The sequence below is a fragment of the Patella vulgata genome, chromosome 6 (genome assembly GCF_932274485.2).
Source record: "Patella vulgata chromosome 6, xgPatVulg1.2, whole genome shotgun sequence".
In the NCBI taxonomy this organism is placed as follows: domain Eukaryota; kingdom Metazoa; phylum Mollusca; class Gastropoda; family Patellidae; genus Patella; species Patella vulgata.
In genome coordinates, this window is record NC_065884.2 from 65,696,020 (window position 1) to 65,710,348 (window position 14,329).

A 14,329-nucleotide genomic window follows, 5' to 3' on the forward strand; every position below is an offset into this window, starting at 1 on the left:
TTTGTCATTGTCGTTGAGATGTAAATAAGGTTAGGGCACGTGATTGCTGGCGAGATTGTAGGTTAGGTTTAAGGTAAGCGTTGGGGCTAGCTCAAGGGTTAGGGCTAGGGCTAGGATTAGCGCTAGCTCTGTTTACATCTCGTGACCTATGACGAATAATTGAGTTGGCCTTATCATTTAGCAATCTGTTTCACAGAGATTTTTTAATATCTCTGTTACAGATGACTGTTTCGACACGTGACGTCACATCACGCGGCGTCCATCATTGGCTCAATAGCGCGTGCATTGTTTTCATAAGACGTCACGGATTCGGGCTAAATGGTGAATTTTACTTATTTTAATACCCATTTACACTAAATAGGAAATGATTTTTACCTACAAACAATTCAAACGACTTTATTTATTTTTCTAATAAATGAAAAAAATGTTTCAGAATTTAATTTGTCGAAAGAAAAAAGTTAATATTTTGTAGTCATTAAGTAGCATCGATGTCATCCTTATCAGTGATTGTAGCGGCCAAGCGAATATTCACTGCGGATCAGTGTGATCATTTAGTACTAACCATCCAACACCCCTCTCGAGTGTAGGCGTGATGACTGTTTCTCACCTACAATTACTGAAACTCTGTTCAGTGTCACATTATTACACCTCAAAATATGTTCCCCGTCTTCATTAGCCAGGATAAAACAGAAATCTAGGACTATTAAATCCCCATTTTATTCCAAATTCTGGACTATGCAGCAAAATCCCACAGAAATTGCAAATTCCAACACTCTCCTGGATTCCTGGGCAAAAGTCAATAAAATGAAATGCACATAAAAAAAGGAATATATTATCTATCTGCAGGAAAATTTAGTAACCTATAATAAGCAACACTTCAGCATGTCATTCTATGTCTGCAGCTGGTGGTGGTCACATTGACGTAACCATATCTAAACTATATAAGGACAAATCTGTGCAGACATCTACGTCTTTTGGAATTCAACAGCAAGGTAAGAAGGATAATTTATTAAACATTATTTGAGATACCTGCACTAGATCTGGAACGTTAAGACTTGACTGACCTTCTGTTCTGTCCACAGCCTCGATCATCATTACTCAAGTCGGTACGATAAAAAAACATAGTCTCGATTATCCATTTCATGATTAAATCACGGTAAGACTTGACTGACCTTCTGTTCTGTCCACAAGTACGCCAGGTCCCCGAAATGCCGAGGTCCCGTATATACATTGTTGTGCACGTAAAAGAACGCTTGGCAATTGGAATTCGATATACGAATAGGCCATATCGCCGCTGTCCGGGCAACATTTCCCTTACAGCACTGTATGTGGTTTGCCTGTCTTCATTAGCCAAGTCGGTACAGTGAAGTTAGGACTACCCCGTTGCGTTACATATCCGTACGGTAGGCCCTGAAGTAGTTTGGGAACGGGTCAAGCCTGGAATTTAGTTTTCATGGTGTCTTGTTGATTGCAGATTACTATGTTTTCGCAGTTCTCCCGAGACCTGCCGATGGTTCCACGTAGCTCGCGATGCGCCCGGAGTTTCCCTTGGACACCGTGGAAACAGTTGCCGACGGATAACGAGGCTCATAAATTTTCATAGGTAGTACATCCCCGAGGCACAAAATGTCGAGTGGGACCTAAAATAAAATAAATCTTGAGAGATTACTATTGCTGTCACAATCTGATTAAAACACAGATCCTATTTCGTTTCGTTTTTATAATTCAAAATTTCGTTTTACCTGTCTTTACTACACTAGGATCTGGAAGAGTTGTTATAATTGACGTGTTCTGAATGGTGTGGGGTATTAGCCAATGAAACTGTCTTTAACGGCGAGTTTTAGGCGTGTTTTGCACGGAACTGTGGGTAATCCACTAGTAACATCAATGCTGATTGGTTAATCAAATGTCTGACGTCATAGGGTCAATAGCCGCTCGTATGACCTCTGACGTGACCTATCGTAACAACCAGTCAGGTCTTCATGTAGTGTAGGCCATCGAAAGTATAAAAAATCTGTATTTTAGTTAGATTGATTGCTGTCCCGGCAGTATTTCCCCACGTGTCTACCTTTAACGGGTAGTTTGGTGCTAAGCAGTTGGACGTTAAACCACAGTTCATTTCATATATCCGTACCGGCATATATCAGTCACCATGAGTCGGCGATCAACAGTTCTGGACCTTTTCAATGCGAATCGAAACGTTCGGTATAAAAAAGGGCCAGATCTCATAACCACATATAGTATAGTCACGGTATACTCACAGTTAGTATAGTAATAGATTGTATTTAGTCACAGATAATATAGCTACAGGTAGATACATGTAGTATAGCGACATATAGTATAGTCAGGTATAGTATATTCACAGATAGTATAGTCACATATAATATAGTCACAGATAGTATAGTCACAGATAGTATAGTCACATATAGTCACAGATAATATAGTCACAGATAGTATAGTGACAGATAATATAGTCACAGATAGTATAGTCACATATAGTATAGTCACAGATAGTATAGTCAAAGATAGTATAGTCACAGATAGTATAGTCACATATAGTATAGCTACAGGTAGTATAGTCACATATAGTATAGTCACATATAATATAGTCAAAGATAATATAGTCACATATAGTATAGTCACAGATAATATAGTCACAGATAGTATAGTCACAGATAGTATAGTCACAAGTAGTCTAGTCACAAGTAGTCTAGTCACATATAGTATAGACAAAGATAATATAGTCACAGATAGTATAGATAGTATAGTCACATATAGTATAGTCACAGGTAGTATAGTCACAGGTAGTATAGTCACATATAGTATAGTGACCGATAATATAGTCACAGGTAGTATAGTCACATATAGTATAGTCACAGATAATATACTATAGTCACAGATAGTATAGTCACAGATAGTATAGTCACAGGTAGTATAGTCACATATAGTATAGTCACGGATAGTATAGTCACGGATAGTATAGTCACAGATAGTTCGTCACGGATAGTATAATCACAGATAGTATAGTCACATAAAGTATAATCACATTAGTATAGCTACATGTAGTATAGTCACAGATAGTATAGTCACATATAGTATAGTCGCAGATAATATAGTCACAGATAGTATAGTCACGGATAGTATAATCACAGATAGTATAGTCACATAAAGTATAGTCACAGATAGTATAGTCACATATAGTATAGTCACAGATAGTATAGTCACATATAGTATAGTCACAGATAGTATAGTCACATACAGTATAGCTACAGATAGTATAGTCACAGATAGTATAGTCACATATAGTATAGTCACAGGTAGTATAGTCACATATAGTATAGTCACAGATAGTATAGCTACAGATAGTATAGCGAGAGAGAGAGAGATGAGGTTTAAAGTCCACTCGACACAAACTAGGTCATTTCAAGACTAACACATGGTTCATTTTTATTTCAATCATTCGCTTGCGCGTAGGGGTATTTAACAGTGGGAGGAAACCGGGGGACCCGGAGAAAACCCACGAGGTTGGACAGGCGACCCTACTCCTTGTCACGTACAACCGGGGAATCGAAACCCCGTCAGTTAACTCAATGACAGACCGTATGATACATATATTTTCAATCGTTTGACACTATTTTTGAAATTGAGAGAATTTAATTTCCGAACGTTCAATCAAGTATCGTGTTTTGTCGATTATTTCAGAATCACCATGCAACTCTTAGTTATCTTTGCAGTCATTGCCTGGTGAGTTTATTTAAACCTATATTTTGTATATTAAACTGAATGTTTGTTTTTTGTGGGTGCACTATAAGAAAGCAACCAGTTGAGATTCTAACGGAATTTAAACAGAGGCGGATTCAATGGGGGCGCGAGGGGCGCCCCCCCCCCTACTTTTCGACAGTGCCCTTTTGTACTGCTGAAAGTGCCTTTTCTCAGACTCAAATATGTCCGTTCCCAACCCGCTGTAGGGATCCCAAATGACTCAAACCATCGACTCAAACACACCAGTCTGGGAAATAGCTCTTGGAATGGCTACAGATGCAAGAAAATGACGGGTAATTTTCTTGGGGACCCCCCCCCCTCAGCGGCGTGCCCCGTCTCCGCGGTCAATGCCTTCATTTAGCAGCGCCCCCCCCCTTTTCGAAATTCCTAGATCCGCCCCTGTTAAAGATACATATGTAAGATTTAGATAAAGAACTAGCCATTCTTGCTATAATAGTTCGAAAGTAGATGATGTAAAATGAATAATTTAAAAATTTCATTCAAATTACTCTATTGCAAGCGAAGATATTAGCCTTTGAAGGTTTGACAGACGTGTGCAATAATTGCAACCACCGTACTGGTTGATCGAAGCTAAGTCTCGGTCCTCCATATTTGATTAAATCAAAGTATCGCTGAACCATTCTAATCTATTTAATATCGGAGAAATCTGATGCCATCGAGAGTTGATTAAGGCCTGGGTCAGTTAATTAATGTCTAATTAATACTTTAGAAACCATTTCAGGCCTAAAGAAAGACATGCAATAGGCAGATTTAGCTCTTGCATAATGTATGTTTAATGGTGCTTTCTATTATTTTTTATTTGGTACAGTACTCATTGATGAAATTGAAAATTAATACCCCTATTAGACAAAGAGTTGCTATTTCTCGCTATAATAGTTAAAAAAATAGATAACGTAAATAGAATATGCGCTGGGGTTTAACGTCCACTCGACTCAAACTAAGCCATTCCCGGACTAACATATGGTTCATTTTTATTTCAATGATTCGCTTATGTGTAGGGTTCTTAGTAGTGAGAGTAAACCAGGCGATCCGGAGAAAACCCACGAGGTTGGACAGGTGACACTACTCCTTGTCACTTACAACCAGGGAATCGCAAGCGAATTATTGAAATAAAATTGAACCATATGTTAGTTCCGCAATGACCTAGCTTGTGTCGAGTGGACGTTAAACCCCATCTCTCTCTCTCTCTCTCTCTCTCTCTCTCTCTCTCTCTAATAAACTATTTTTTTCTCTCAGTGCCTTGGCAGCACCATGTGTCCATGACAACCATGCTGATTTAACTGAAGAACATGTTATGAATATGGTGGTTGCTGCTGCGGATTCAAACAGTGACGGTGTTATATCAGAAATTGATATAATTTCTTATTTCATCGTCAACTTCGACCATAATGGTAAGCAAAATTGATTAAAGATACATCCTGTAACATTTAGATAACGAGCTGGTCGTTCTTGCTATAATAGTTTAAAAATAGACATAGAGAATATATAGCGAATTTCATTCAAATTATTTTATTCTGAACGAGAGAGAGAGAAATGGGAATTAACGTCCACTCGACACAAACTAGGTCATTTCGGGACTAACGTATGGTTCAGTGTTTGAAGAAGTAGCATAGATTGTTTATTATCGTAGCAACAGTACTGGACAATCTAGATTATCCATTTTTTGAATTTAAGAGTGTATCCGCGAGAAGACCATGCAAAAATCGCAAAAAGTGCTAAGATCGGGGGTCGGAAGTTTTTGATCAAACTGATGTCGCTCTAAAGGACTGTACAGGAATTATTCATTTTATGGGTAAAATTGCGGTTTTCACATGTGTATTTATCACCTTTTTTAAGCACAGACTGCATTCTATGGTGGAATAGCAACCTTCTAATTTTGACCCTGTCTGATAAAGCGGGTGGTCAACTTCTACCCCAGCACTCATTTGAAAAAAAAAATCAGTACATACTAATTTTGTGTGGACTTGTTTTAGGGTACCATATTCACATTGTCCTTATAGTGCAGAAAAAGATACACTGTAACTTTTTCTTTCATGGTCGCAAGTAGAATTTCTTTGGATGGTTTTGAAGTGCTAAGCACATAGTATCCATAGGTGTAAAAAAAATGACCGGAATGCAACATACTTAAAATATACAGCTTATTGAAAAGTGCTAAAAAAAAAGCTTTTGTGATACATTTTTTTGCGAATTTGATTAGAGAAATAAAATTTTTGACTTTTATACGTTTTCATCATATCCATAGCCATTATTTGTACCATGTTGTACTCTATATAAGTGTGTATTTGTATTTATTGTATATTTGGTATTGTCGTATTGTCCCTTTAACATATTTGTTGTATTGTCTCTTTAAGATTTCATTTTCAAACAAGTTACCGAAAATGGCTACAAAATGTTTAATTTCAGAGCATGTTTCCACTATTCATTTTGGGACACATCCACTGATTTCTACAATACAGAAATGTAGAAGCTTAAATATTAACGGCAACGAAGCCTAATTGCGTCGAAGTGGGTGACATTGAACAGTGTAGTATGGTAGCTACAGCTCTCGGGCACCGTCAGCTGCACCTTCAGGGCCGGATTTAGAATAAGAGAGGCCCTAAGCAAACCCCCTGAACAGGGCCCACTACATGGACCTTGGGGCCTGGGGCAAGCAACTCGGTGAGAGGGTGGGTCGGGTGAAGTCATGCGGTTGGTGGTTCGAATCTCACTTTTAGGTGAATTTCATTTTCGTTGGATTATTTTATTTAAAATAATGTCTATTTGAGAGTAATGGATATTTTTGTTAAGATTGAGCACGTCGAAACTCCGATGGAAGGTCGTGGACAACTGCAGAAGTCAATTCCCGTTGACGCCAGATGAGCCATGAACGATTACAGGCCTTTGAAAGTATTTTTTTTCAAGATATTTTTATAAAACAGATACTAATGTATTTTAGGGCTGGTAGTAAACACCATATGAATGAAAAGGAAAATATATTGTTAGTTTTTTTTATCTACTACGGTTAATTATCTCCACAATAGGGAAATTACAGGTTAATTTCATGGGTTATTGTTTCCTTTACCTAGTTTTTGTCAAGTCGATTCCGGTCATTATTATTTTTTGTATCAAATGTTGGGTGGTTGCTTGTTCACGTGAGCATAAATTTTTAAAACCCACCCCATGAAAGAAGTAGCTATAGGGCGTCAAACTTTGGGTGACGAAAAATGGGGAATTTAGAAAGGCTTTGATATCCAGTCCGTATTCAGATCTCGTTCGCCAGAATCGTCTGAAGTTAATATTGTGGTAACAGCACTGAGTCATCGATAAACTGTGTGAGTTTGGTCTTTCTGCTACGTATAGTAAAGGTGTAAGGACTTACCAAAGTTGGTATTTGAGAAAAGACAGATTTTGGCAATTTCACCATATGAAAAATGTTTTTTCAATTTTCTCATACAGGAATTGAAAGATTTATCTAATATTGCACATTTATGTGTTTTGGGACTATCCCAACTTATAAATCAAATTTGGTCAAAATCTGTGATTGAAGCCTTAGCACCTTCTGCATGGTTTTCTCGCGGACACGCTCTTAATTATTAAATGTCGATAGTGTATCAATCCATTTCACTCTCGAACATCCGATGGTCTAGAGAGTTGATTATAGTCTTGCCATGTGAATACATGTCTAAATGATAGTATATATAACATTCGAAGCCAAGATAAAGACAAATAAATAGGCAGATAATGCATGCATCTTTAACCGAATTGAACATTTTTGGCCATTTCCAAGTCGTTTGGCACAACAAAATCAAACAAAAGCCAATGTAGGCTAAACGAATAAGAAATAAAACGTAGGCCCACATGCTTTAAATGGGAGCCGCTGTGGCTCAGTGGGTAAGACTTGACAACGTAATAGAAATAGGTCATAACACACTTCATGGGGTATGCCCGTTTTCATTAGGCCAGTCAGAGCACAACAGTAGGACGTTAAACCCAATTCATTTCATTTTAAATATCAAATCCCGAGACAACAATGGTCGATTAAGAAAAATGAAACTTAGAGAAAAACTGTTGGATAACCATACCTAATGGGAATTTGGAAACTTCTTTAGGTGTGTGGGTTTTTGGGTTGTTTTTTTTTGGAAGGGTGCGTTGGTATGGGAGAGAGAGAGAGAGAGAGAGAGAGAGAGAAATGAGGTTTAACGTCCACTCGACACAAACTAGGTCATTTAGGGACTAAAATATGGTTTTTATTTTATTTCAATAATTCGCTTGCGCGTAGGGGTCTTTTAGCGGTGGGGGGGGGGAACAGGAGGAAACCCATGAGGTTGGACAGGCGACCCTACTCCTTGTCACGTACAACCGGGGATTCGTAACCACGCCAGCGCGCACGTGCTAATCATTTGGCCATCCAATCCCCCCAATACTTTAGACTATTCTATAATAATAATAAGAAGTACACGAGTCGTTTATTCTGTGGTTTCGGGCGCCATTTGTAATAAAAAAAAATCCTACAAAACAATGCTGAAGTAATTAATAATGACCGTCGTTCACTTTTTACTGTTCACGTATTTCACTGAACATAATTGACTAGAAATTACAACATTTTTATTTTTTAATTGAATAAAAATGCCTTTATATATATTTATATTACATTAATGCGTGCTTTAGACCACTTTTCGTCTATTTTGCTCCTTGTCAGTGGTGCAGCACAAAGGGTCTGGCAATTAGTGACACCGATAGTCGTTCGGATAGGACGAAAAACCGAGGTCCCGTGTACACATTAGTGTTCACGTAAAAGAACCTTTGATTATTGGAATCCGATATAAGAATAGGCCGTAGCGCCGCTTTCGGGCAAAATGTCCGTCATAGCATGAAGGATGCCCATCCCCATTAGCCCAGTCGGGGCAGAGCAGTAGGACGTTAAACCCCATTTCATTTCATTTATTTTAATGTTCTAAAAATAAAGCTATGGGAGAATGCTAGAATGAAGACGGTCCTTCACATATGACGTCATATATGGATTATGCCTTAGTGGTAGTGTAAGGGTTGGGCGTCGTCCAGGGTTAGGATTGGGGTCAGCGCAGACGAAATCTGCAATACGCTACGCTAACCCTAACCCAAAATCCACATAACGTCATATGTGCTAGAATGTGCCAGACCGTTTCCGATCTAGCGTTCTCCAGAGTTAAACGCCCTTTAGTTACCATGACGATTCGCAGCCTTACTAGATCGTTTATTCTTTATTGTATGCATTACCGTCTGCTCTTCGGGCCAGAGTAACAGGCCGTTAAACCCCATTTCATTTCATTTTGTAGTTACCATGACGATTCGCAGTATTAGTATATTCTTTATTGCAGGTAATTTGGCCATTGAAGAATCAGAATTCGTCAAGCAGTGGAATCAAGACTTCCATGATGAAGTAGCTTTTGCCCAGCATGTTTTCCACCACCTGGATACCGATGATAATGGTCGTCTGGATATTTCAGATGTTGATCCACTTGTCAAACGTGCTGATACGAACGGTAAGTTTTTCCGCCACCAATACTTCCGGTAATCGCTACAGCCACCAATACTTGCGTTAAAGATTACAGCCACCAATACTTTCGTTAAGGGTTACAGCCACCAATACTTGCGTTAAGGGCGACATCCACGAATATCCCCGTTAAGGGTAACAGCCACCAGTACTTGCGTTAAGAGTTACAGTGAGGCGCTGTGGGGATATTATAGTGAGAACTACCAGCTCTTTATCTAATCTCACATAATGTATCTTTAACCGATGCAACCAGAACGGCGCATGTGCATAAACTCGGGGTAGGTGGCTGAATGGTTTAACGCGTGCGCATTTGACCATAAAGTCTGTCATTGAGTCAGTCTCCGGTTTCCACCTACAACGAAAAACCTTACGCTCAAGCGAATTATTGAAATAAAATCGAACCATATGTTAGTCCCCACTACATGTGTACAAAAGTAAGAGTCGGTTACAGAGACGAGAATTAAAATTCGAATCAAAGGGAGAAAATTAATGGCGATCTCTTCTCCGCGTCCTCCGGTTTCCCCCCACTGGTAAAATCCCTACGCGCAAGCGAATTAATGAAATAAAACTGAACCATATATTAGTCCCAAAATGATCTAGTTCGTGTCGAGTGGACGTTAAACCCTATTTTTCTCTCTCTTATCCCAGCCGTCTTCATTAGCTCAGGAGGAGTCGACAAGCAGGACGTTTAACACTATATCGTTTCTCTTATTGCAGGTGATGGTGTAATCCAAACTACAGAATTCAAGGCCTATCTTGAAGCTGTAAGTAACTGGTTTATTTTTCCAAATGAATATTGTATTTTCAATATGTTTTAATCACGATGGCTCGATATCCAGGAGCTTCCCTTGTCGGTGGTGTCTTAGTCGTTCGTATGGTACGCAAAACCACTCTTGTACGCGTTGGTGTGTACGTAAAGGAAGGTCCGTCTTCGTTAGCTCAGTTGGAGCAGACGGGTATGCGTTAAACGGTCTACGCCATTCTAGTGCTCGATCTTTAGCTGGCCGATCACCTCTGACATGCGGTCATGGTTTCGGCCCCGAGTGCAAGGGTATGTGGTTTGGGCGCCTCCTCAATCTCGTGGGTTTACCCCGGGTACTCTGGTTTCCTCCCACAGGAAACGTGCGCTAAGCATAATAAAGTAAGACGACTCGTATGCGATATCACAATCGGTGAAAGTGGACGTAAAACACTATAGAAAGAAGAATAAAGAGCCGACGATCGTAAAAGCCCATGTAGAATAATTTATAGTGGTTTCTAAAGTCTGTCGGAACTAGCTCCGTGTAGTAGCTGTGTTAGAATAGAAAGTGATTTCTTGAATATAAAAACATATTATATTGTACAAATTGTATTGTATTATATTGTATTGTATGTTGTATTGTACAAATTGTATTGTATTGTATGTTATTGTATATTGTATTGTTTGTTGTATTGTATTGTATTGTATGTTGTATTATATTGTATTGTATGTTGTAATATATTGTATTGTATGTTACATTGCGTTGCGTATAATTTTTTTTTATATTTACAGATTTACAACGCCTGTTAAAACGACTTCACGACTCATTATTTGATGTAATAAAAAGTTCAATGTCATTAGTTCTATTATTATTTAACAAGGGAGACGGGAAGATGGTTTAACGTTCGCGAGGTAGATCATAATGTCTGATACCGAGGCAAGTAATGGGGTTGACCCACGCGTGTACTTTATACAGAGAGAGAGAGAGAAAAGAGAGAGAGAGATGGGGTTTAACGTCCACTAGGTCATATGATTCGATTTTATTACAACAATTCGCTTGCGCTTAGGGGTCTTTAGCAGTGGGAGGAAGCCGGAGGACCCGGAGAAAACCCATGAGGTTGGAAGGCGACCCTACGCCTTGTCACGTACAGGTCGGGGATCTAAACGACGCCATAGCAGACCTCGTGATTTCACGCGTTAAACCTACCAGGGAGCCATGATGGCTGTGAAATGAAATGAAATGGGGTTTAACGTCTTACTGTTCTGCTCCTATACTGGGCTAATGAAGACGGTCATACGCCATACAGTGTGCTATGAGGGAAATTTTGCCCGGGCAGCGGCACTATCGCCTACTCTTATATCGAATTCCAACTGCCAAGGGATCTTTTACGTGCATTCCAATGTATACACGAGACCTCGGTTTTTCGTATCATCCGAAGGACTAGACAGCTGTCCTTATCAGGCCCTCCGTCCTGCATCACCGACAAGGGAGAACCACGCCGGAAAAATTGGATGAACTTTCTCGGCCAATGCAGGGATCGAACACTCGACCTCCAGGCTAGAGAGCCAGCGTCTTACCCACTTAGCCACGTGATCCCCCATGATGGCTGTGAGAAAGTCGCTAGGATATCCGGGGTTTAATCTTGTTGTTGGTCAAGACAAATCCTTATAATTTTTCTGCGTGGTTTCTCCCCTGTCAGTCGTGTAAAGAGAGAGAGAGAGATGGGGTTTAACGTCCACTCGACACAAACTAGGTCATTTCGGGACTAACATATGGTTTTTAATTTTATTTCAATAATTCGCTTGCGCGTAGGGATCTTTAGCAGTGGGAGGAAACCGGAGGACCCGGAGAAATCCCACGAGGTTGGTCAGGCGACCCTATTCCTTGTCACGTACAACCGGGGATTCGAAACCACGCCAGTTGACTCAATGACAGGCTTTATGATACAGCACGCACGTGCTAACCATTCGGCTATCCACCCCCCCCCCCCCCAGTCGTGTAAAACGGAGGGTCGAGCAAGGAAACCTGCCCAGTCATTCGGATGGGCCAAAAACCGAGATACCGCGTATAGTTTGGTGTACCTGAGAGAGAGAGAGAGAGAGAGATAGAGAGGAAGGGTGGTTAACGTCCACTCGACACAAACATGTCATTTCGGGATTAACATATGGTTCAATTTATTTCAATAATTCGCTTAAAATAAAGAATTATTTCCTATTTTAGTGTAAATGGGTATTAAAATGAGTAAAAGGCGCCATTCTGCTCGAATCAGCAACATTTTATGTAAACAACGCACGCGTCATTGAGCCAATGATTGACGCCGCTTGATATGACGTCATGTGTTGACGACAGTCATCTTTTACAGAGATATTAGAAGACTTTCGTAATACTCTGTGAAACAGATTGTCCACGTCCGTGTACCAACCACGGTGGTATAATATATATGTTCCTGATAATAAATCTATTATACCCGACATCTGTCCTGTTCCAGTTACTCAAACCTCGTGGGTTTTCTCCGGGTCATCCGGTTTCCTCCCACTGCTAATGACCCCTACGCTCAAGGCAATTATTGAAATATAATTGAACCATATGTTAGTCCCGAAATGACCTACTTTGTGTCTAGTATACGTTAAACCCCATCTCTCTCTCTCTCTCCCTCTCTCTCTCTCTCTCTCTCTCTCTGTTCCACCACCTGTTAATAGCTCAAATAAAATAAAATTAAATGGAGTTTTAACGCCCCATGTTTGTGTACCAACCATGGTAATCTATACGGCATTACATCATGCAATGTAAACGCTGTTTTGTAACCAAATAATAAAGACCCCGATACACGTCCCAAGGTGGCAGATGCAAGTAGATGGGAAAACATTAAATTCCAAGAATAAAATTAAACACAAAATAATACAAATACATCACAACACATTACAATACAATACAACACAGCATAACACAACACAACGCAACGCAACGCAACGCAACGCAAACAATATAATAGAATACAAACATACAACACAACACAACACAACACAACACAACTCAACTCAACACAATTCAACACAATACAACACAAATGGGTTTAACGTCCACTCGACACAAACTAGGTCATTTCGGGACTAACACATGGATCAATTTTATTTCAATAATTCGCTTGTGCGTAGCAGTGGGGGGGGGGGGGGGTAGGGGCCGGGGAAAACCCACGAGGGTGGACACGCGACCCTACAACCGGGGAATCGAAAGAACTCTTGTAGTGAAAATGTCACAGAATGAAATCGTGTAGAATGTAGTGTACTTTCCCCTTGCAAAATGATAAGATAAACTATATATTAATGTGAAAAGAAACAAAAAATAATGTTTCATAAATTTGTCTAAGTTTTCCAAATGCTCCCTGTCATGTCTATTCCCAGTACGGGAAAACATTTGGGAGAAAGAAATGAAACCTGTTTCTCCCGATCCTCTGCTTGACCGTGCCGTGGTCCTGAAAAAGGCTGAATATTATTAGAGACTTTTGGCAAGAGGAATTTTTCCCATCCGTAGATACGTTGCGTCAATGTAGTTTTAGAGTTTGGGCAGATTTCCCCGCCGGGTACGTATGCGTCCCTGAGTTCTATTGCTTCCGACTCCACAGCAATTTTTGGTTTCACTAATGTATCATTTCAGATTTTTACGCTTTTACCCTAGAATAAAATCATTTACAGATTTGCAAGGTCCCCCCCCCCCAACGTTAGCACGTAGATCAAGCAGCATGCAGACAGACAGGAAAAGTATGAAAATTCCGAGAAAAAAAACACCAAAAATATGATTAAGTTCCAATCTCTATCATGGTTAAAATCACATTAAATATAAACCTTCGTGTTCTATGATACACATAGATTCATAAAAACGCTATGATACAACATTTCAGCGTCTAAAAGAAGCAAAAAAAGGTAAAAAGACAACAATATCATGGGCGAATAAAAATTGAAGGGTTTATATTTATAACTAGGTGACAATATCATTGATAATCCAAAAATTCGCCCAAAAAATCATTTCAAAAACAGACGAACCTTTACTGTAACCTGTATCCAACGACTTCCTCACATGCACGCAGACTATTATGGTGTGCCACTTAGGCCATCAACTGTTTCATTTTCAGACATTTGAATACAATCCAATACATGCAATCATGAGACTGACCAAGCCCAACGATGTGTGGTCTATGATCATGGTTGCTGATGGCGCTCTGTAGGGACTCTGAGATAGGTCTTCAGGGTTAGACAATGATGTGGCAGTTCATTTTGGGGAGTAACGTCCTCTCGTC

The 14,329-nt window shown here is 39.7% G+C and overlaps 1 protein-coding gene across 1 annotated transcript; it reads left to right on the forward strand.

The window, feature by feature from the left end:
• Positions 1-914: 914 nt before the first annotated feature.
• On the forward strand, positions 915-10,891 carry LOC126823950 (uncharacterized). The gene is made up of 6 exons (XM_050553018.1): positions 915-992; positions 3,703-3,744; positions 5,020-5,174; positions 9,120-9,284; positions 10,013-10,059; positions 10,827-10,891. The coding sequence occupies exons 2-6, from the start codon at positions 3,710-3,712 to the stop codon at positions 10,842-10,844; spliced, it is 420 nt and encodes a 139-aa protein (XP_050408975.1). The 5' UTR covers positions 915-992; positions 3,703-3,709; the 3' UTR covers positions 10,845-10,891.
• The last annotated feature ends 3,438 nt before the right edge of the window (positions 10,892-14,329 follow it).